Below are 21,014 nucleotides of genomic sequence, written 5' to 3' on the forward strand. Positions count from 1 at the left end.
TGTAAGTATGAAGTAAAAAAATTGCTTGATGTATTGGGAAAGTGGTTCTTCGTATAAGAATGTTAAGGTGGGTATTGTATGTCAATAGAAAAGGTGTAAGCGTGTTAATAAAAGCAAAGCTCAGAGTATTCCTTGCACGCATGGTGATGAAAGCTTCTTTAGTCAAATTTGTGGTTTTAAAAATTGATGACATTTTATATCAGTATTGTCACCAGAAAAAATTATTAGCATAAAATAACTAATTTCTGTTAAATTTCTTTTTTAAATTTTGCTCTCACCTTTTCCTTCTGCTTCGTCGTCCATTGCAATGATAATAAAGCTGGAGAGCGAAGAGTTCTCACTTTGGCAATTTTCTATTGCAAAGTTTTCGATTGAAGGATGTAGTTTCAAGTTACTAACATTTTGTATCGCAAGCTGTGTTTTATTTTCAGCGAGCTTCTTGTTTTGTTTGTCTTTGACAGAGTTATTTACATCAGAAGTTTTCGATTTCTGCGTTTCCTCCGCCACTATAATAAATGAAGAGTCCCCGCTTTGTAGTGTTGCTTCGTCTTCCCCTAAAAGGTTACTTTCGTCCGTACTTTTCTCGCCCACTGACGTGCTTTGAACAGTATCATTGATTACTTCATTATCACTTCCGTCAATGCGTTCAAAAACCATTTGTGATTTCAGTAGGTCGGTTTGCCATTTTAGTAAAGGCTGAGTTGTTTCATTTAATCTGTTAATTGTTTGCACGTTGAAATGCCTATTTTCAATTACGTTAAATTCCTTTCTTGGTGTTAAAGTACTTGATACTCTTTTATTTGAATACGGGCTAGCGCTTTTCGGTATTAAATACGCATTAGGTTTTAGATGGCGATTTGAAGTTGAGTTTAACTTTATTCTGTCAGGGCAAGAGTATTTACGTGTATTGTTTTTAATTCTATTATTTATTGTATTCGTCAAACGTTTTTTAGGGTGCTCCTTTTTCTCCATGGTAATAACAGTGTCACTTGGACAGGGTGTTTTCTGTTTAACCTATACAAAAGCAAAGGGAAATAAAGAACTGCGACTACAAGAGAAAGGAGAAGGAGGAGGAGAAGGAGAAGGAGAAGGAGGAGAAGGAGGAGAAGGAGAAGGAAAAGGAAAAGGAGAAGGAAAAGGAGAAGGAGAAGGAGAAGGAGAAGGAGAAGGAGAAGGAGAAGGAGAAGGAGAAGGAGAAGGAGAAGGAGAAGGAGAAGGAGAAGGAGAAGGAGAAGGAGAAGGAGAAGGAGAAGGAGAAGGAGAAGGAGAAGGAGAAGGAGAAGGAGAAGGAGAAGGAGAAGGAGAAGGAGAAGGAGAAGGAGAAGGAGAAGGAGAAGGAGAAGGAGAAGGAGAAGGAGAAGGAGAAGGAGAAGGAGAAGGAGAAGGAGAAGGTACCCACCACATTGTGCCACTTGGAAAATACATTTTTCTTCTCACTTTTTGTGGAATGTTCTTTCCTTTTCGGACTCTCCTTACCAACTTTTTTTTTCATGAGTTTGTCTTGTGGTACTTGCAAGTGCTTCATCAGGACGGCTATGACGATATTTACTAACACAAACTGTGCAAATAAAACAAAGCTGACAAAGAAAAGAGGCGATATGTATCTAGATGTGCAGCAATTTTGCTTGCATTCGATTGAATCGTCACAGCTCGAACGCAGTGTATCCTAGAGGAAAATCACCATTAAGAAAACATCATATAAAGGCAAGAAATATAATATTACTTACAAAGTATTTTAATTGTTAAAACTGGTTAAAATAATTGTCGCATTTAGAATTTAGAAATTTTAGTCTTCAACATTAGTGCTAGTTACTGTCTGCTTTTACAATCTTTGAAGACATCGTACCTGTTGTTTCCCCTTTTAGGAATTTAGCATTTGTAAATATACATTTAAGAACTGTCTTTTGTTATAAGTAAGAAAGTCTATTATTAGCAAATTTGCATGTTAGACTTTTTTGAATCTTAGTAACCATTAAAAGTTATAAAAACATCAGGTCTACTCTTTAAAACGATAGATAAATATGAATAATACCCAGACTAGTTAGAGTTTGGATATGGTTATAAAAAAGCTTGTATAGTGGCAGTCTTACCTTAAGAATACCACTCCAGTTATCACCTGTTGCAATGCGAAATAATGTTAACATGCTGCTTCCTAAGCTTTTGAAATTCGCGTGTCTTCCCATACCTGAGCATGGATATCGATTGTTACATTCTAAAATGCAATTAATGTAATTACTTCTGAGTTGTGATTATTATTGCTAGTTGAGTTTAAAGATTATAATAAGGTTGTTAAAAAGACATACCAAGAGTACCAAATAATTGAATGCCAAGACAACTGTAGACAAAGAAGAGTAAAGAAAACAACAAGCCTAAATTTGTGACCTAAAAAAGAATAGTTTTCCTTGTAAAGGTAATCTAGGTGAGTAGGTCAGAGATACAGACAATAGATGCTCATAGTAAGGCTAATTTTGCGTTGAGAATAACGGACATGCACACTTATTTCTGCAGGAAATAAATTCAAAACATTGGTGAAATAATTTTAAAAAAAGAATATAGGTAAAAATGATTAATGTCAGTGCTTTCTGGGTCTTGTGTTTCAATAAAGTCTTCACCTCATGTGGTGCTTTATTTGTTACCTACAAATATGTATGCATGTCTACACAAAATTGCAAATTTTTGTAAACCTTTGTGAGCACTGGCAAGCCATCTATAGGGAGAATCCTAGACGCAAAAAGTTACCTGTGGAATAGTATCAGCTACATGATCCAAAAGAAAACGAAGTCCTTTAGCAACCCTTAACAACTTCAAAGCTATAATTAAAGAAAAATAAGGTTTTAGCACGATGCGGAGATGTTTTTGATTCATTATGCATGCTCGAATCTTTAGATACATGTACAAAGGAATGTTTAGATCGCTGCTTGGATTAATACCTCTCACAACACGGAGCATCCGCATTGCTTTTACTGCGGCAGGGTTGACATGTAGCATTTCCATGTCCAAGTTCTCTAATACTATGCCCACAATTGATACCACTACGATTAGCATGTCAAAACAATACCATCTAGACAGAAGCAGAAACCACAATGTTAAACTGGCCGAGCATTTAATGAAAAAAGAAATATGAAAAATAATTTACTTTTCTTTAAAATATCTTTTTGGTCCAAAAGCAGTGATTAAAAAAGCAGCCTCAAGAACGTAAATGGCTGTAAAGATTAAGTTACTCATCTCCAGTATGTCGTGAAAGGTCTATAATAGAATAGTTTGTGGGGTTACCTAACACCCCAAACATATCAGAGTAGCAAATGTATTATTGATTTTATGACTTAATTTTATTTTTATGATTGGTTCTGAAACATGCGATTGTGTCACACAGCAGGATTACAAAATCTAGTCCGCATACTTCATACTAGAAATTTCCCTAAAATAATTATATACAAGATGACCCATTGGGTTATTTTTTTTATCTACACTTACCTTCGACATTCGATAATGTTCTAAGGACATGAAAAACACGTTAGTGAATATGATGATAGCGATGCCTACATCCCAGAACGTATGTGTACATAACTTATAAATCCATTTTCGTGCAGGAGTATAGTTGTGCCAATAAGTGTTACCTAAAATTCAGGATCAACTTAATATACTAAAACACTCATTCTAGACATACAGCCAAACTTACTCAGCTTTCTTTCATTTTTAATACAGAAAATGGGCGAACAATTTAAACCATGAAGAAAGTGTAGTAACTACTAACTATTTTGAATAAGCCTTGCTTTCCATTTGTCAATTATTGTTTTCGTTTTCTCCTTATTGCTTTGTAACTCTTGACATCTTTGAAAATTTTCTACAACTACACCAACAATCATATTTAAGACTAAGAATCCACCAATCAACAAGAAGGAGATAAAATAGATCAATCGCCATGGAGAATAATTGACTTGCGGCTAAATGAAGTAGTGACATCAGTAAAAAGCATGTAAAACATACGAAAGTATATTTCGATGGCTGAGTGTCTACATGTTGCAGTTACAGCTTTTGATTAACTAGAAAATACATGCCTTTGCAGCTTCTTTCTCAAAAAGTAAATTTAACAGACCAAAAATCACAAAAAGGCAAAAATTACCTCCAAATTAACGCCTTTTGCATCAATTCCTCTTCTCATAATATCCACCCAACCATCCTTGGTGCTGACGACGAATAACGCCATCAATGCCTAAAATGATTTAAGACATTTATATAGTTATGCACAATGAGGATGCCTTACCCATTCAACACAAAGTTTGGCGTACTATAACAAAACTATTTGCACAAATAATGATGAAAGAGCATTAGGTAAAAATAATTTTCGGAAGGAAGATGCATTTTAAATGACCACACAACAATATATCGTTACACAATGGAATAAAGTAGAACTGAATAGAGCTTCTAAGAAATTAAATACTTGTACAACACGACAATAGTATGTTTAAAAAAATAGAAATGATGTTAACCTCAAAAAGATTATCGAAGTTGTACTGATGGTTAACCCAATAGCCTTTAGGATTCTGCGTACATTCTGTTTTGTTGGTCACTTTCTCTGAGTCAATACCAAAACAGTAATAGAACTTTCCTTTAAGAAGCTAAAAATAATTGAGATTTTTACAAACTTAACGCTCTGGTTTTTTTTTAAGAAAAAGGAATTTGGCTTCAGCTGAGTTGTTGTTCTTTTTTATATGCTTATTCTGAAATTGTTCTCATATTTCCAGTGTTTTTCATTTATTTTTCTTTGGGATTGCGATGTATATATTACAGCAATATTGATTAAAGCTTAGAACATTATTTAAAAGAAATATATGAATTTAAGAAATAAATCTCTACAGCTACAATAATCATGTTAATAATGCTATTTATTTGGACTTTTTATCCCATATTTAAAATCACAGGAAATTTTGGAAATCGTTCAACAAGCAACTAACTTCATCTAACACTTAGGATGCAAAATCTTAGGACCTTGACTGGCTGTGATGAAGATTGTTTCATAAGCAAGCATCGCAAAAACTGCAACTATCGCTTTTCGACGTGTTTACCTGGGCTGTGCATCAGCAGTTTGCCAACTGCAGTTTTGAGCAGGTCTTCATATTATGTCCGGAATAGTAGAAAAAAATTTTAAATAGATATTGTTTTAAAACTATCAAAGACAAACGATAGTTCTATAAGAATGTTCACTCCAGACTAATTTTTTAACTTTTTTGTAAGAAGCTTTGTTTGTTTTGTTATAACTGTCATAAAAGTCTATATTTTCGTATCATATGCCATATTTAGTTGGCTCAGCAATTTGATATAGAAAAGTATTTTCAGGAGTAAACCTATCCTGAAACACTTTTTACAAGGATAATAATTCGGCTTATTTTTTTCAGTTTATGCCGATATGGCAAAAGGACATTAATTTACGAACATTACTTCTATTAAAAACATTGAAAAACATATTTCTTGTTGTTAAAACAACTTCTTTCTGTTAACTAAACCTAAACTGTCCTCACCTGAACTCCTAATATACCAAACACGAGGAAAAATATTCCTGCAATAAGAATTGTGTTTCCTATCGGCTTCAACGAATACAATAACGTTTGAACAACCAATTTCAATCCGGGTGCTTTACGAATCATTCTAAATGTAAAAGCATACAAGCTTTGATATAACGGAGCATAAAACACTGCATGCAATCGATTCAATAAAAGCATAATTAATGACTTCTTAAAAAGCTATGATATGTTACTTTAGACTTGAAAGGCGTAATGCTTACGATAATAATACCAGTATAGTACTAAAAATGGCTTCCATTTTGCCTCTGGTGCTAACAATACATGAAATAATGAGAAATGTAAGAATTATATCTAACAGGTGCCATGGATATTTCTACGGGTTAACATTTAGTCTCTTAAATATTCACCTGACCTTAAAGGTCTTAATGCACGAGTCGCTCTCAATACGCGTATTCCTTTAATGATTTCTAACGTGTGGGAGCTGTTGAAGCACAACGTTACTATTAATTCAGTAACAGAAGCAAAAACAAGGATTCCATCTAACACGTTCCAACCATTGCGCACGTAAGAATCTTTGCCAACTGCAAAACCAATTGCAATGACCTAAGATAACAAACAAAGTGAAGATAGGCGTATTTTTCCAAGTTGTTTAAATACATGCGCCTACCGTTTACAGAAGAAAGTTAACAAAAAGACAAAAGTGTCACAATCCTAGCCAAATCTGTTGAGAGAAGACCGCCCACTTGTCAAAAGTGATTTTGCATTGTTAACCGTGAGCTTAGCATTTCCTTTTTTGAGATTTTTCTGCTTGTCTTTATGTGCATATTCGCGACGCAGTCTTGTTAGAAGGTGCAGATTGCGATTTTCAGATTGTGAATGATTTCAATGTGGTTTATGTACTTGTTGCTGGTCACTTTACGCTCTTGTATGAACATTTAAGACCAATATATAGTATGATGATAAGCTGTTTACAGTGTGTAAAGATTTGGCGAAAAATAATATAGAAATAAAAAATTGACGACAGATTAACGCGTTGTGTTACCTTCATCATCATCTCACAAAAGAATATCCACGTCAAAATAAACTGCGAGGTGTCAATCACATACCGAAGCTAAATAATAACCGAAGCGAATAATAGGGTATTTAGAATCGCAATAGACACTGACCCGTGGATAAATGCAAGGGTTTGTTTTCTTTTTATGTTGCATTGAGTGCGTACACGTCTGTCTGTCACGTAAAATTACAGACAAACAGACAAATCAAAAGGGGTATACGGCCACTATAACATAGACATCGAATAATATAGATATTGATTGTGAGAGCGAAAAGCAGTTTCTAGCATTTTTAAAAATCCCGGGAGACGCTTTTTTGGACATAGTGAATTTAATGTACCCTGTTAAGTTGGTAATGCATAAAACAAAGAACATATTGAATAACACTTTTCTCAAAGGTAAAATTTTCAAGAAAATGCCGATTCCATAATTGTTAAATACACTAATTATACGACGAAAAGAAAAAGGGAGAACTTTATAAATGAGCTTTTTCCCCACCTGTCCATTTGGATCTAATGTGGGATGTTCTAAAGCTAGCATTACACAACTGTATATAATTAGCAGAAGAATAAACCAATCAAAGTATTTTGATTCTGCGATCTTGGCTACAGCGCATCGAAATCTAAAAGGTTAAGTATTTGAAATAGTAATTAAAAATAACAAACACTTCATTAGGAAAATTACAAATAGGTGGAAGGCTACGTTACACTTTATTTTTTGATTTAAATTTTGTGAATATCTGTTTACCTGTTTTCCTCTGAAAAAATATACAAGGACCATGTCTTTCTATGGGTCATGCATTGAGGTGGATGACAGGTTTTCGTATCCTTTACTAGAAACTTGATACATGCAAAGAAAAAAGATATTAAACACAATATGGGAAAAACATACAACAATAACGTGTCAGCATCAACACAAAGAGATTGTCTTCTTAGTGGCAGTGATAAAGCATAAATTACAAAGATTAAATTAATGAACCCAACACACGCCGTTAAATTTCATTCAGAAAGAAGCCTTTTTTATGACAGAAACAGCCCGACTGTTAACACATTTCCAGCCACCAAAAAAATTGTCTGAAATAGTTTTCGTATAGACGCATAATTTTTGCATTTTTACACAACTAATATCGCGAATGATAAAGACTGTAACAATATTTATAATATTTTATTTCAACTTTGCGGAATCTAGTTACACTAGTTATGGCAGAGTACAATATGATATATATTCTTCCGGTTCCGAGCTTTCAGGCGAGGAATACAAAAATAGCAATATTAGAACGAGGAAAATATGTGTCATATTGTACAAGGCTTCACTGCAATAACTAGTTTATCATTAATGCACAAAAATCCTAAAGCACAGTTGCAAATGAATCAAAAAACCGAAGGAAATGGTAATCTTGTTTTTAAAAATCTCTTGTTGTAAATTTCAATCTGGAACGCGGGAATAATTACAACTTATCTAATACAATAGACAGCGCAGCGGAGTCAAATATAAACAAAGCGAGACTTAATAATTACGATATTTGATTTTACCGCGCTGAATATCTGTTTTATCATGCATCATTGGAAAGGAATCTTTATCTAAAGCGGCAAACCTCTTCATACTTTATTTTGTTTTGTTTTTGTTTTTGTCTTTTTCGTTGTTCTTGTTGTTCTAAAACGTTCGCGCTTCAGTTATTTCCAGCTCTCCATCTGATTGCTTATCCTTTGTGTACTACTATCGAGAACAATATAAGATGGAGTGCGATATAGATATAGATATCTGCTGAGATATTCGACTCTCAGCTAACGACTACACGAATATCCAAAAATATTCTGTCAGCCGCTCCTGCCTGAGGTGCATGATAATAAAAGTTAATTTAGATTGTGTAGATTGCTTGTTTTAAAAATTATAGAGATGTTTAATAGCCAAAGTCGAAGAAAATCGTGATTAATAACCCATATTTGCATGTCACAGACAGATGAAATACTTCTTTTACCTATAGAAGAGTTGTATTTTTATAACATTCGAAAATATTTCGAAACTTTAATGTTTTCTGTTGAACACTTGTTGTTTTTTCTGTCACTTTCCAGACTCCTGAATACTCTCCATAGTCATGTTTTTACATGTAAAGTAATATACTGTATTTAAGTTTTTTCTTTTATCCAGTCAAGTTGGAGATATTTTTTCGTGCTAATGATAACAAGGTTTACACAAAATGACGAGTTTTCATGGAATTTAATTTTAAAATGAAATTTTTTGACAATTGAATAGCTTTCATAAAAGTACCTGCTCATCAAGGGATAATGTTGAGTCATCCCAGTCTGTTCTCCATTCAACCGTTTCTTCCTCATCCTCATAATGTTTTGTTGACCGAACTGATAGCAACACCGGGTCGTTTTTCTTCGGTTTTTCTCGAGCACAGTCAACATGTAAGATACCATCATCTTCATCTAAGTTACTTCCGGTGTTACCCTTTGTGGTTGCAAATAAATTTTTAAGGTGACCAATGTTAACCACGCCCAAAGTGCGTCTTCGATTTTCAAATCTGCAGCTGCTTGCTAGCTGGATAGCACCAATGCCTGTTTTATTCTAGATAAAGGAATCCTGGATATGTTATTTCTGTGCATGATACCCTGTTTACAAATTTGAACTGGTTTATAGTTAATTTGATAAAAATATTTCTGATATGATAGAAAAAACCTTTACTTCCAATCCTTTGAAATTGCCCTCGATGTGACTTTTAAAGTAATTTAATGAACGGATTACTATACAAGATACTTTATAACCTTTTCTTTTGTGAATTTAGTTATCTTGAATGAAAATGAAGAAACACAAACCAAATAAAGTAAAGGGTGAAGCCATTTTGCTTTTATTAATAGCAAAAAATTTTTTTCGACACCTCATATGATGAGTCAAATAAAAAGGTTGTAAAGCTTGAGAAATATAATGGCCCGTGTCTGGCATAAAATGTAAACAAAAAGCTACTTACAGGTGTGCTAATATCAGGCATACTTGCAGTTCGCTTCATTGCTTTTTTACTCTTCTGTCTCACTAACGTTTCAAGGTGGCGCGCCATTCGTCTTTTTTCCTAAGTTTAACTTCATTTATTAGAACAGTAATTTACTTTCTAATCGCTTACTCCTTAGGTTAGCAGATTCCAAAATATTCAGCATTTCGTAACGTACTGTCTAAAATCCATAGAAATTTGACTCAGGGATGCTACAGAACTTTGCTTCAATATTTAAATTCTCAAAAAATAAAAATTACACTGATTCGTACCAAAGGTGTTGTGAAACCTTCCACTAGAATAGCAACAAGTAAATTCAATAACACGTAGTATCCAATTGTCATCAGTGAAATGAAATATAGGGTGGCCCATGTACTGGTTGCACGAATGCCATCATACATAACTAAGTTCCAGTCTTCTTGTGTTAAAATCTATATAGAGAATGAAGTAGAAACTCACTATTAATTTGTTAAAGAAAGTTATGCGAAGATACTGCTGACACATGTTTCGTTGATCATTAATAATATTGTGTTTGTATACAACTGCTAGGTAGATTACTTGAATATCTGACTTCAACTTTGAACTGCTTTTCATTCCGTACTTTATTTCAGTCACACTGAGAATCAAAGTGTGTGACTTAGGCAGCAAAATTTTGCTTTACCATTTTTACTCGTCATGAATGGCAAGATATTTACAAGATATTTACAGTAAAATCTAAGGTAGTTAGTTACTTAATTAAAGCACATGCAACCACGAAGAGTCAAATAATTAAAGGCATAAATCTAAAATGGGCATGGGAAAATCTGGGTTAATAAACAAAACATACTTTTATTTTATTTTATCGTAAGTCGCCTTTGTAATGCTATTTAGCTATACTTTTTTTACCTTATTTTACGCTTACAAACAAACATAAATAAATAAATAAATAAATAGCCATTCCTACCTGAAATACCGTCACCATCGCCCATAGAAACGTATCAAAATTTGATCTTGATGTTACCATGTTACCGACTCTATTTTGAAACGCGAATTTCCCGCCAAATATATTCATTCCCAAAATGGCGAATGTAAACATGAAGAGGAACAACAAAGCGAAAAATGTCATCACAGATGAAGTGGTACGCAATATTACTGCGATTTGATGTCTGATTGGATGGATGAGTCGAAATATTCGCAACAGGCGTAATGAACGAAATACTGTGAAGTTACCGGTACTGCCAGATTCAATCACCAATTCAACAATACTAAAATTATAACAACACGTCACCTCTGTCTCGTTTACCAGCAGTAACTATATTTTTGGTGATTTAAAGTCAGAGTTAATTTAGGCATATTTTAAAATTAGCACACTCGTGATAAAAATGAAGTTTGTGATGAAAAGAAGGGTTACGACCGCATAAATATAAAAGGTTTCGTTTTTTTCTTGTGAACTTTATCCTTTTATTTTCCTTGGATTATTTTTCTCTTTTATGTCACACGAATACTAATGGAAAATGATATTGAACTGTAAATGCGTCCAAAGTCAAAACGATGACAACGTTAATATGTACGAAAATCAGTTCAGTTAATTGGATTGGGTAAACGCTTTTTTGCTTAAATATAGTTATTTGCGTACTGCGTTGTATTAAAAATATGTACACATAAATAATTCTTATCTAGTGAACCAGGTATAGACGTTGGAACAGTACGTTGCATTCTTTATCTTCAGGATAAAATGTTGATTATTGTCAATACCTAAAACAAAGCACTTTCAACTGACTTTGAACAAACTAAGTTATGATAATATATATACCTTAGAACAACGATGAGACAGTCAAAACAATTGAAAGCTAACTTGAAATAAGCTCTCAGTCCGACACCTATTATTTTCAAAACCATTTCCATTGTAAATATCCAAATAAAAACAACATTCAACACTTCTAATGTCTTTGTCATTTTTGTTGGCTAAAACAAATGAAAATAAAATAAATAGGAACGAAGGAAGGAAGATATATAGGATGGTATTACAAGATTTGAAAGGCGATCTTTAAGGTGATGGAAAATGTGCTAAGTATTATGTAAGAAGAGTTATGAACTTCACTAAATGAGATATTTATATTGTTGCTGTTGATGTCAATTAACTTTTTATCTTTGCAACTACGTCATAGAGCCCAGAATTCTTTCCAATTAAAAAAAATGTTCAAGACAAAGATAGAGAAATTCGATTTTGTATTAATGTATAATCTTGGCCTTGCCTATATTTATAACTTGATGCTGTTATTAGATTCTGTCCTGAAAATAAACTTGACAATATCAAAGAAATATTATAGAAGTTAGCATGCTGGCGTACCTGGTTATGATGCTCAACAGCCATGCACAATGTGTTCAGAATAATCACCAACATTATAAAGAGAGAAGCCTTTGAACTTTCAGATATTCTTTTGCAGAAGGAGCGAAATTTTTGCAAGTTTGTTTGTTCAACTGAGACATAGTATTTATCACAGTTTTGCAAGTCAAACATGGAGCCATAGCAAAATTCACTGCTGCTTTCAAAATCAGTGTCAGCATTGCTCATTCTGGACAGTTTTCTCGTGCAAGATTTGAGAGTTGAAGTGCTTGCATGTTGTGATTTAGATGTGAAATCAGTACCTATATAAAAAAATATTAATTTAGACTTAAAAACAGGAGACACGGTTCCTTCTTTCACAGAACAGCTTACAGATACTTTGAAGGGATAAATAGTACTGGACCTTGAATAATTACAAACTTCTGTAACTAAAAAATGACGATTTTTATCAAAGGTTGCAACGGAGGTAAGAAATTAATAAAGGAACTAAAGAAAGGAAAATTTTACTATCACAATTTGTAAGAAAGAGATAGAAATAGTCTTTTTTTGACATTTTTGAATTAATATGTGTCGCGAATTTACTAAAAGAAAACAAGATCAGTAAAAAATACTTATTCGCATCACTTTTGTATGATACCACGCCTTTATGACTTAGTAACCGTAACTGAATGACATCGGGCCTTTATGACTTGGTAACGGTAACTGAATGAAACCGGACCTTTGTGACTTAGTAACGGTAACTTAATGATACCGGGCCCTTTATGACTTGATCTTGACTTAAATGATCACGAAATCATCACTTTAGAAGTAAATAAATTACCTAAGTATGAGTTGGTGTGTAGGAAACTACCATTTGACGAATTAATTTTTAAGGACAACGACGTCTGTGAGATGATCGAATTACAACTAGATCTGTTTACTTTCACTTCAGACACAGATTCTGCATGAACTGAAATGGTATTGGACGTCATGCTTGTTGATCTAACTTTATGGTTTGGAGTAAGGTAATTCTTTCCAGGTGTATTTTCTTTGTTCTTTGGGTACATAAAGTTGTTATTCTCAGATGGAACATCAATCATACCATTTTGAATTGAGACAACATCGCCGCCCTGATTGTTTTTATTGTGAACACTTAAAGGAAAGCTGACTAAAGTTGGAAAAGAATCAGGACAAGACATACTTCTACCACGTTGAGGTTTTTCTGATTTTGGTGAAGAAGCTAGAAAATGAGATCAATGTTTCAAAATTAAATCACTGCAATTTTGGCCATCGTTATATATACCATTATGGTTTTTAATCTTAAAACTCTAACGTAGAGTCGGCAGTAGGTATTATCATCATATCAAGACATTGACTGTTCGTGAATAAGTTCTACGGCCTGTTTGCATATTCAACTTTGGTATTATATAGAAATGATCAAACGGCTTACCGCCATCGTCGCTGATAAACGAGATTTGAATATTTGGAGGCTTTAACGCAGGCGTAGAATCTTCATCAGAGTTTAGATGTGATTTGCACTGATCACAATAGGATGGTCTTTGGTGAAGATGGACATGTTGATGGATATAATGCACGCTTCGAAACTAAAGAGTTATAAGAGCAATCTCACAGCAATTAATTCAGTATGATTTGGTATTTAAATTGATGTTGTTAGTCTTTTTTATCTTGATTTATTTTTTTAATTCCTTTTAAATTCTAGTAGCTATTGCTAGTGCAGTGGAAAATTACCTTAATGATTGTGTAAGATGATTTAAATGTATAAAGTGAATGTATTTTTATGCGTATATAGCGACATTTTCTGTTGCTTGTTGCTCATTAAGTAGTGGTAAGAAAAACTGGGAATTGTTTTTACATCAATTTATGAAGACTAGACATTTTTTAACTTCCCTGTTCCTGACTAGATACAACAAAAAAACAACAACTAGAGAAATAGTCCAATTAGTGCATGTTTTCCGAATTCGTTATTATGATGTGGAGAAGACTGGTCAGTATAAGTCAAAAACACATATCATACTTGTCTATGTTAGAATTAAACAAGAAAAGCCAATAACAAGCTTTCTTGCTATATCAGTTTTGCTTATCAAATAAGAGTTAAGTTGTTGATACAAGCAAAAGCTGCTTCTACTCACGCTGTTGGTGAAACAACGACATTGTCTTAACCACTGCCACACGTTTCGCAGATCAGAATACAAAGATAGTTGTGAGCTGGTCATCATACGTTGTTGTTTCATCAAACGAGTTTCTCTTCGCTTTGTTTCTGAGAACTGCATAGTAATAACAACAAGTGCCAAATTCACCAAAAAGAAAGATCCAATCTAGGTGGTAAAACAATGACGTGCTATAAACTTCAAAATGATGACGAATAGGTGATTAATAAGCTTAATATGCTGGTGAGATTCACTCTAACATGTGATTTGTCAAATTATATTGCCAAAAGGAACAGAAATTAAATTAACTTGTCTATTGGCAATTCGTTAATTTCTGTCGGATAAACTCACAGCGCTTCATATAACGTGGCGGGGAGTGGAGATAAAACTTTGTAAAAGCGAATGTGCTAACTACTAAATCTCCTTAATTTCAGTCCGATCAGTCGAATCGCTACATTGTGCTAAAGAAGGCCGAAATAGCCATGCACGGGTGCATGATAGTATAAAAGAGTTTCTTTGCATGAAACAAAGACATCCGTCATAAATATATGTCACATTGCAACCTCACTTAAATAAAGACTCCAGAAACAGCATGTTCGATTATATTGTATATGATAAGAATTTGATCTTTTTTTCTTTTTATTTGGATGTTGCTTGATCGTAACATTTTTTACTATTTCTATTCTTTGTTTTAGACTAATTTTTAAAGCTTAGTTTAAAAATATTTGTAACAAAAATATGTGTAACAAAGAAACTTTTATTCACTTTATTATCTTCTATATTTACAGAAGCATTTTGTATGTTTGTCTGATGGTACGGGAACACGAAGTATTTGTGCATAAAATTACAAAGAAGACATAAGGCAAACAATCAGTATGTTTTACAATACGAGATTCTCTCTCCATGACTAAACGTTTTTCACAAATCTTATGTACTTATCTATTGCTGATCTATTACCTTTTGTTTCAGCCCATCAGGCAAATCCTGTCTACTCAGTGGAAAACGATATCAAATTAAAATAAGTACTTACAATTATAAGGGTGACAAAATATATCCATGTCCAAAAACTATACGCATCTTGAATCAAGTACATCAAATCGCTCCAACCTTCCAACGTGACAACCTTTAAAAAGCAAAGTTGAAATGTCACCGTCCTCATCTACTTTATATAAACGCAAAACAGCACGACTAAAATTGCAAAGAAATTTCGGAACAGCGGCATTGACAGTTCTGTTATAATTAACTGCCCCTCCCCCTTTTTCCCTTCCCCCCCTCCCTCCCCACCCCTCAAATAAACACCACCACCACCACCACCACCACCAACAACAACATTTTTTATGATTGATAAGTGTACCAACTGCTATTGCAATAATATCGCATATTTAACATTTTTTGACCTAGAAACTACGAGCCTATGTTCAGAAATCCATTAAGAGATTTCTAGAATAAACAAGCGCGGTAAATTTTACAGAACTTCTGGAATTATACCACTGCGGAGTTTCTTATAAGGAATCCTGGGAAAGAATGTCACAGAGCCAACGGAACCTGGATGCCGCCAGGGAATTGGCGAGGGCTCTATCCATTTTCCAGACATAATTAATATAGCTGGAAATAATGCTTTCACTATTCTAACACATTTTATTTAAGAGCGTTTTAGCCAATCTGACATTCTAAAATTTCAGAAATTTTCAAAGGCAGCCCCAATCGCAAAAACGTTAGACCACTTAAAGTTTTAACATATGTTGGTACATAAACATTGCAGTTACTACAACTAGCTGTAGTACCAACATAATCATTGTAGTCACTATAATTAGCTGTTGTACTAACGTTTTCATTATAGCCGCTACAACTAGCTGTAGTACCAACATAATCATTGTAGTCACTACAATTAGCTGTTATACTAACGTTTTCATTATAGCCGCTACAACTAGCTGTTGTACCAACGTGTATGGCTTCAACAAATAATGCAGTAAACACAATGAATTAATGACAAAAATTATTCCAAAATTCTTACTTGATAAATAAACACAAAGGCCATTGCGATATTGTCAAATGATATGCTACCATAATAGGGATTAGGTCCTTCTTGTTTGCAAGTCCTGTAGTACCGGTGTGCATCCAAACATGTCGTATTTGTAGCATTATTATAGATACTGTGCGTTTTGTAATGTGCCTAAAAGTAAATTTGTTTATAGTTTAGTTTTAATTTATTTTGAGTATCCATGACTATATATTAAACAAACGTGTAAAGTAATTTACAAGCAAATAAACTGTTACCTAAGGTTTAAACTTCATTAAAAATTAAAAAGCTATAGATGATTCAGTTCTAGTTTTGTTCTAATCGAATGATTTTGAATTTAGATCTAGATGTAAATGTATTCTTTGATCCGCCTTCTATTTTTCTGTCATATTTTTATTTTATTTTTTTAATCTTTAAAGCACATCCATCATCCTTATTTTGCTGTTGACCATCTTTAAACTTATTGTCAGCAAAAATAAAAGAACCACTTTGATTGGTCATTTATTTCTCAGCGTTCGAAAATCCTTGGCGCGAAAGTTTTAAATATTTAATTTGCACGCCGAGCGTTTCATCCACTGCTGTTTGTTCCATTTGTGCTTAACTTAGAAACATTACGACATCAAAATATATTTTGTGCTACCAATCCGCCCGTATGTTTAGATTTCGTTAAATGAAAATCAGACTATAGCTAACATAGAGTAACATAGAGAAGAAAAATCAAAAAACAAACGAAATACCTGACAAAGATTGTAGTCATATTTACTGGGAACATCATTGCAAGATCTTGTTCCATGATCTTGTTCAAGATGGCAAATGAAATCGATTGATGCCGCAGGTAGGAAATAGGCTGGATACGCAACACTGAAACCAAAAGAGGTCGTACATTGGTGGTTTGTCATGTGTTATTAAAATTATTCCACATATGCCAAACAAGAAATACATTGATATAACGCACATCAGAAGATAATCAGAAGATAATCAGAAGAACGCATAAAGCAACGATATATTGGTAACGATAAAGTCCTTTGTAAGTAAGTACCTCATTTTACGTAAAAACATCAGAACGAAGATATCTCGTTTGAGAATTAAAAAAGACAATTTCACTATTGATCAAACCATTTTAACAATACGTAGAAGTTCTTCTTACCTGTTGTTCGTCTTGTTAAAATCTTCTTCTGACATGAAGCACCTATTTCTTAGTTTTCCTTGAAACATTTGAACACCCATGATACCAAAACACGAAAAGACAAGAAAAGCAAGTATCAAAACGTTCGCTAGCATTGGAACAGTGTCCATAAGAAGGGTTACCAGAATACGGATACCTATATAAATATAAAAAATCGAAATAACATAGCGGAATTGGCGTTTTATGTCGTAACAGAACTGAAAAAAAACGTATTGTTCGAAGGCTCAACTTGGTACGATATCTGAAAGAAATAAAATTCTGGAATTAAAAAAAAATACAAAGAGGAAATTCGCAATCTGTTAATCCCAGCAGTGCTTCTGTTATAGTATGCTATTGTGGCTAAATATTTTTCCCCAAAACAGGGGAAGATTATTAGTGCCCATGTCCCCAGGATAGCAAGCATTGTGTATAATATAACAGATCTTTAGAATCTTATTTTTCAGGAAGGAAAGAAGGCTATTATTGTAGCAATGCTGGCTGAATTACAGCTTGATTTTTAAACTCACCTTCATGTTATCTATATTATAATACTCGTATACGTCTGTCTTTCACACAAAATATTACCGCAAGTAGCGAGACGAACGCGATGCGGTATAAAAAAGAAGGGCGAACTTGTGAATTTTTCCACGGCCCACTAACTAATCTTATCAAATATCCGCGCGAATGAAGAAAAAGATATTAAATTAATTTTTCGCCTTGTGTTTGTGTCCAGTTCGCTTATAATAATATATTTGTAATTAACCAATGAGATTGAAGAATTAAGTTGAAGAAGAGACTCTCCCCTATAATGCTAATCATAAATTTGTGTGAAAAGTACTTTCAGGAGCACCACAAAACTTTTGGAAAAAATCTAGAAGCTTCTTTCATTACTGTAAAGATTCCATCTTTAAAGTAATCCACTAGACTCAAAAAAACTTTTGGTTCGCAAAGTTGTAACTTAATTATAATTTTGCGTTTAACTTTTATAATTACTAATTACTTTTAAACTGTGTTTATCTACAATGTAAGATATTATATATACGCTTTTAGCACTGAGGATGATTTAACTTCGAAAAGCTGCTGCATGATTTTAAACAATAGTTGTTTCAATTTTAATCCTTGCTTTTGAAACTTCTCATAATGGTATTCGTGAATGTACTTCTAACTTACAAAAGGGTTTCTTTTCATCAACAACTATAGTCTTAAAAAACTTTAAAGACATTTCCGATAAGATAGCTACGAATTTTCAACGTTAAAGGGACTACGGAATGGCTGTTGGTTTTCGACTTTAATGGCTTACACGAAAGTCGAGCTGATGGCGGCGAAAAACAAACTGGCTATGTTTCCAATATGTGTGTAATTTACAGACTCGAACATATAGATATATTTAGAATTTTTATCTTCCCCAGCCTTGGTCATGTTTTCATCCAGAATGAGTCTCGCTGAAATATTTCTTTGTAATATACTTTTCGAAGAAAAATATTGAACCAGCGAGCAAAGTGCTGGTCTGTTTATTGCGTAAAACGCGTTTGCCGGATTTTTCATATGTGCGCGAGATATACGGAATGTGAGGAGTTTAACCGGTTCGGTTTAATAATCAACGACTTACTTGGAACACGATTGATGGCTCTAAGTGGTCGAAGAACTCTTCCTAAGCGAACTATCGTGAGAAAGCTTCCACGATGGCTTACACTCATGTCAACAATTCTAAAATAACGTAAACATATAGGTCTATGGAGAAGTTGGTTTTAGATTATGAGATATACATCATTCTTTAGCTTTCTTTAGCTCTATTTTGATACGTGTGTAATTTTCAAGTTTTATCCAATCTCACTAAAACAGGTTTTAATTGATTATTTTCACGACGAAATTCGTTCAAATGTAGCACATATACATGTAACTTTATAACTAAGCTGAAATAACGCATAACCGAATGAACGTTTTAAGAGGGATACAAATATTTCATTTATTCCTTGCTTTATTTTTCAAATAAAACAGTCATGTCATCTGAAACGAATTGAAAAGCCAAGGTGATCACAAATGGTTTTGGCAATTTAGCAGTCAGAAACAAAGAACACAGTTCCTAGCCTAATCTGGACAAAAAGGATATTGTATGCTAGTCTTGATGTCACTTTGATAATAGGAAGATTATGTCTTGAAGATGTTTTTTCCGAAGTGAAAAGCAGACAGGATTAAATTTCTTACCCAGTGATGACAATTAGAAAATCAAGGATGTTCCATTTATCTCTTAAATATCCTCTTCTTCCGCAAATTCCCAAAGCTGTCATTTTAACTAACATTTCTACTACAAAGAAGGCAAATACGAAATATTCTAATTTTTCCAATACTTGGCATAGCTGCGTCTGACAATGGCGATCAAGTGGATTGTACAACGCCAACATGATGCAATTGGAGATGATAACAAAAATCACAATACGTTCGAACCATCTGTAAAGAGAATTTAAAAATCATACAAAGGCAATGTTATTTTATTAACAACAACAAAAAAAATGTAAGTACAGCGTCCATATTATAAAATTGAAGCACTCTCCTTTTTATGTGTTCAAGGGCCATCGAGGAGGCAACTAGACTATAATAAAAGAGAAACGAGTCTTCTTAAAGTTGTTCCGTGCATTATTTTTTTATGGGAAGTTTTATCTCTTTAAACACATTCGAAATATTTCTGTAACAAAACCTTTCATTCGCCTCTTTTTACTGTTTGAGAATACTTAAAGTTGTCCAACGGAACACGTAATAAACATTCTTAATCCTCCAAATGGATCGTATATATATAAAACTAAAGTAATTAAAAAAGATTGAACCATGCTTTTCTGAAAAAATTACCTCATTAAAAACAAAACTACAATCAGTTGGATTTAATCATGAATGAATATCAAAATATACAGGAAGAAATAAAACGTATAGTAGAATAGTCTTCCTCAAGACAAAACAAAAACAAAACAAAGAAGGAGGAGGAAGAAATCATTAAAAAAATAAAAGAAATAACCTGAACCCCTTCCCTAATAAAAACAAGAAACAAAAAAGACAAAAACAAAAAAGAAATAAACAACCACATCCCAAAACAGCAAAACAAACAACAACAAAAACAACATCAAAAACAACATCAAAAACAACATCAAAAACAAAAACAAAAAAACAGAACAAAAAATTATACCTCCATTTGACAAACTCGATTAAACGTTTTCTTACAGCATTGTCAACTGGAAGAAAGAACCAGGAAAAATCTTCAGCCATTGTTTCTTCCTGATGTATGAATCATTCACATACAAGCGTCAACATTAAAAAAGGTTTCAAAATGTTATATATACTTCAACTTTTTCTGTTTTTATTATTTATTACTCTTATCTACTACTTTCCGTATTCCTGGCACTGATTTCTATCCATTTGGTATGCGGTTGTGATATTTGTTGCATAATTATACTAAAAAAAATATGCAAAAAGTTACACATGACGGACAATAACAGCAGTACTTCGAACTAAAAAGATTTTAAAATTGAAAAGAAGAAGAAGAAGAAGAAGAAGAAGAAGAAGAAGAAGAAGAAGAAGAAGAAGAAGAAGAAGAAGAAGAAGAAGAAGAAGAAGAAGAAGAAGAAGAAGAAGAAGAAGAAGAAGAAGAAGAAGAAGAAGAAGAAGAAGAAGAAGAAGAAGAAGAAGAAGAAGAAGAAGAAGAAGAAGAAGAAGAAGAAGAAGAAGAAGAAGAAAAAGAAGAAGAAGAAGAAGAAGAAGAAGAAGAAGAAGAAGAAGAAGAAGAAGAAGAATGAGGAAACAAGAA

General features: G+C 33.3%; 1 protein-coding gene across 1 annotated transcript; it reads right to left on the minus strand.

The window, feature by feature from the left end:
- Positions 1-128: 128 nt before the first annotated feature.
- On the minus strand, positions 129-20,655 carry LOC130649121 (voltage-dependent T-type calcium channel subunit alpha-1I-like). The gene is made up of 32 exons (XM_057455337.1): positions 20,397-20,655; positions 19,427-19,669; positions 18,831-18,928; positions 17,204-17,378; positions 16,794-16,917; positions 16,051-16,209; positions 15,067-15,159; positions 14,019-14,204; positions 13,319-13,472; positions 12,710-13,108; positions 11,893-12,191; positions 11,356-11,507; positions 10,507-10,807; positions 9,836-9,994; positions 9,546-9,644; positions 8,843-9,145; positions 7,322-7,413; positions 7,073-7,196; positions 6,565-6,633; positions 5,935-6,125; positions 5,520-5,646; positions 4,491-4,619; positions 4,124-4,213; positions 3,755-3,944; positions 3,475-3,617; positions 3,137-3,246; positions 2,931-3,061; positions 2,740-2,810; positions 2,304-2,382; positions 2,091-2,212; positions 1,400-1,666; positions 129-1,014 (listed from the first exon to the last, which is right to left on the minus strand). Exons 1-32 carry the CDS (start codon positions 20,474-20,476, stop codon positions 262-264), a joined length of 5,712 nt encoding a protein of 1,903 aa, XP_057311320.1. The 5' UTR covers positions 20,477-20,655; the 3' UTR covers positions 129-261.
- Between the last annotated feature and the right edge of the window lie 359 nt (positions 20,656-21,014).

Source organism: Hydractinia symbiolongicarpus, chromosome 7, assembly GCF_029227915.1.
Source record: "Hydractinia symbiolongicarpus strain clone_291-10 chromosome 7, HSymV2.1, whole genome shotgun sequence".
Taxonomy (NCBI): domain Eukaryota; kingdom Metazoa; phylum Cnidaria; class Hydrozoa; order Anthoathecata; family Hydractiniidae; genus Hydractinia; species Hydractinia symbiolongicarpus.

Excerpts from the sequence above, each read along its gene's own strand:
- LOC130649121 (XM_057455337.1), bottom strand. The coding sequence starts at position 20,476 with ATGGCTGAAGATTTTTCCTGGTTCTTTCTTCCAGTTGACAATGCTGTA. Across the intron at positions 17,379-18,830 it reads AGCCATCAATCGTGTTCCAA|GTATCCGTATTCTGGTAACC; the intron begins GTAAGTCGTTGA and ends ATATTTATATAG. Across the intron at positions 14,205-15,066 it reads ATTTTGTCACCCTTATAATT|ATTGGATCTTTCTTTTTGGT; the intron begins GTAAGTACTTAT and ends TTTACCACCTAG.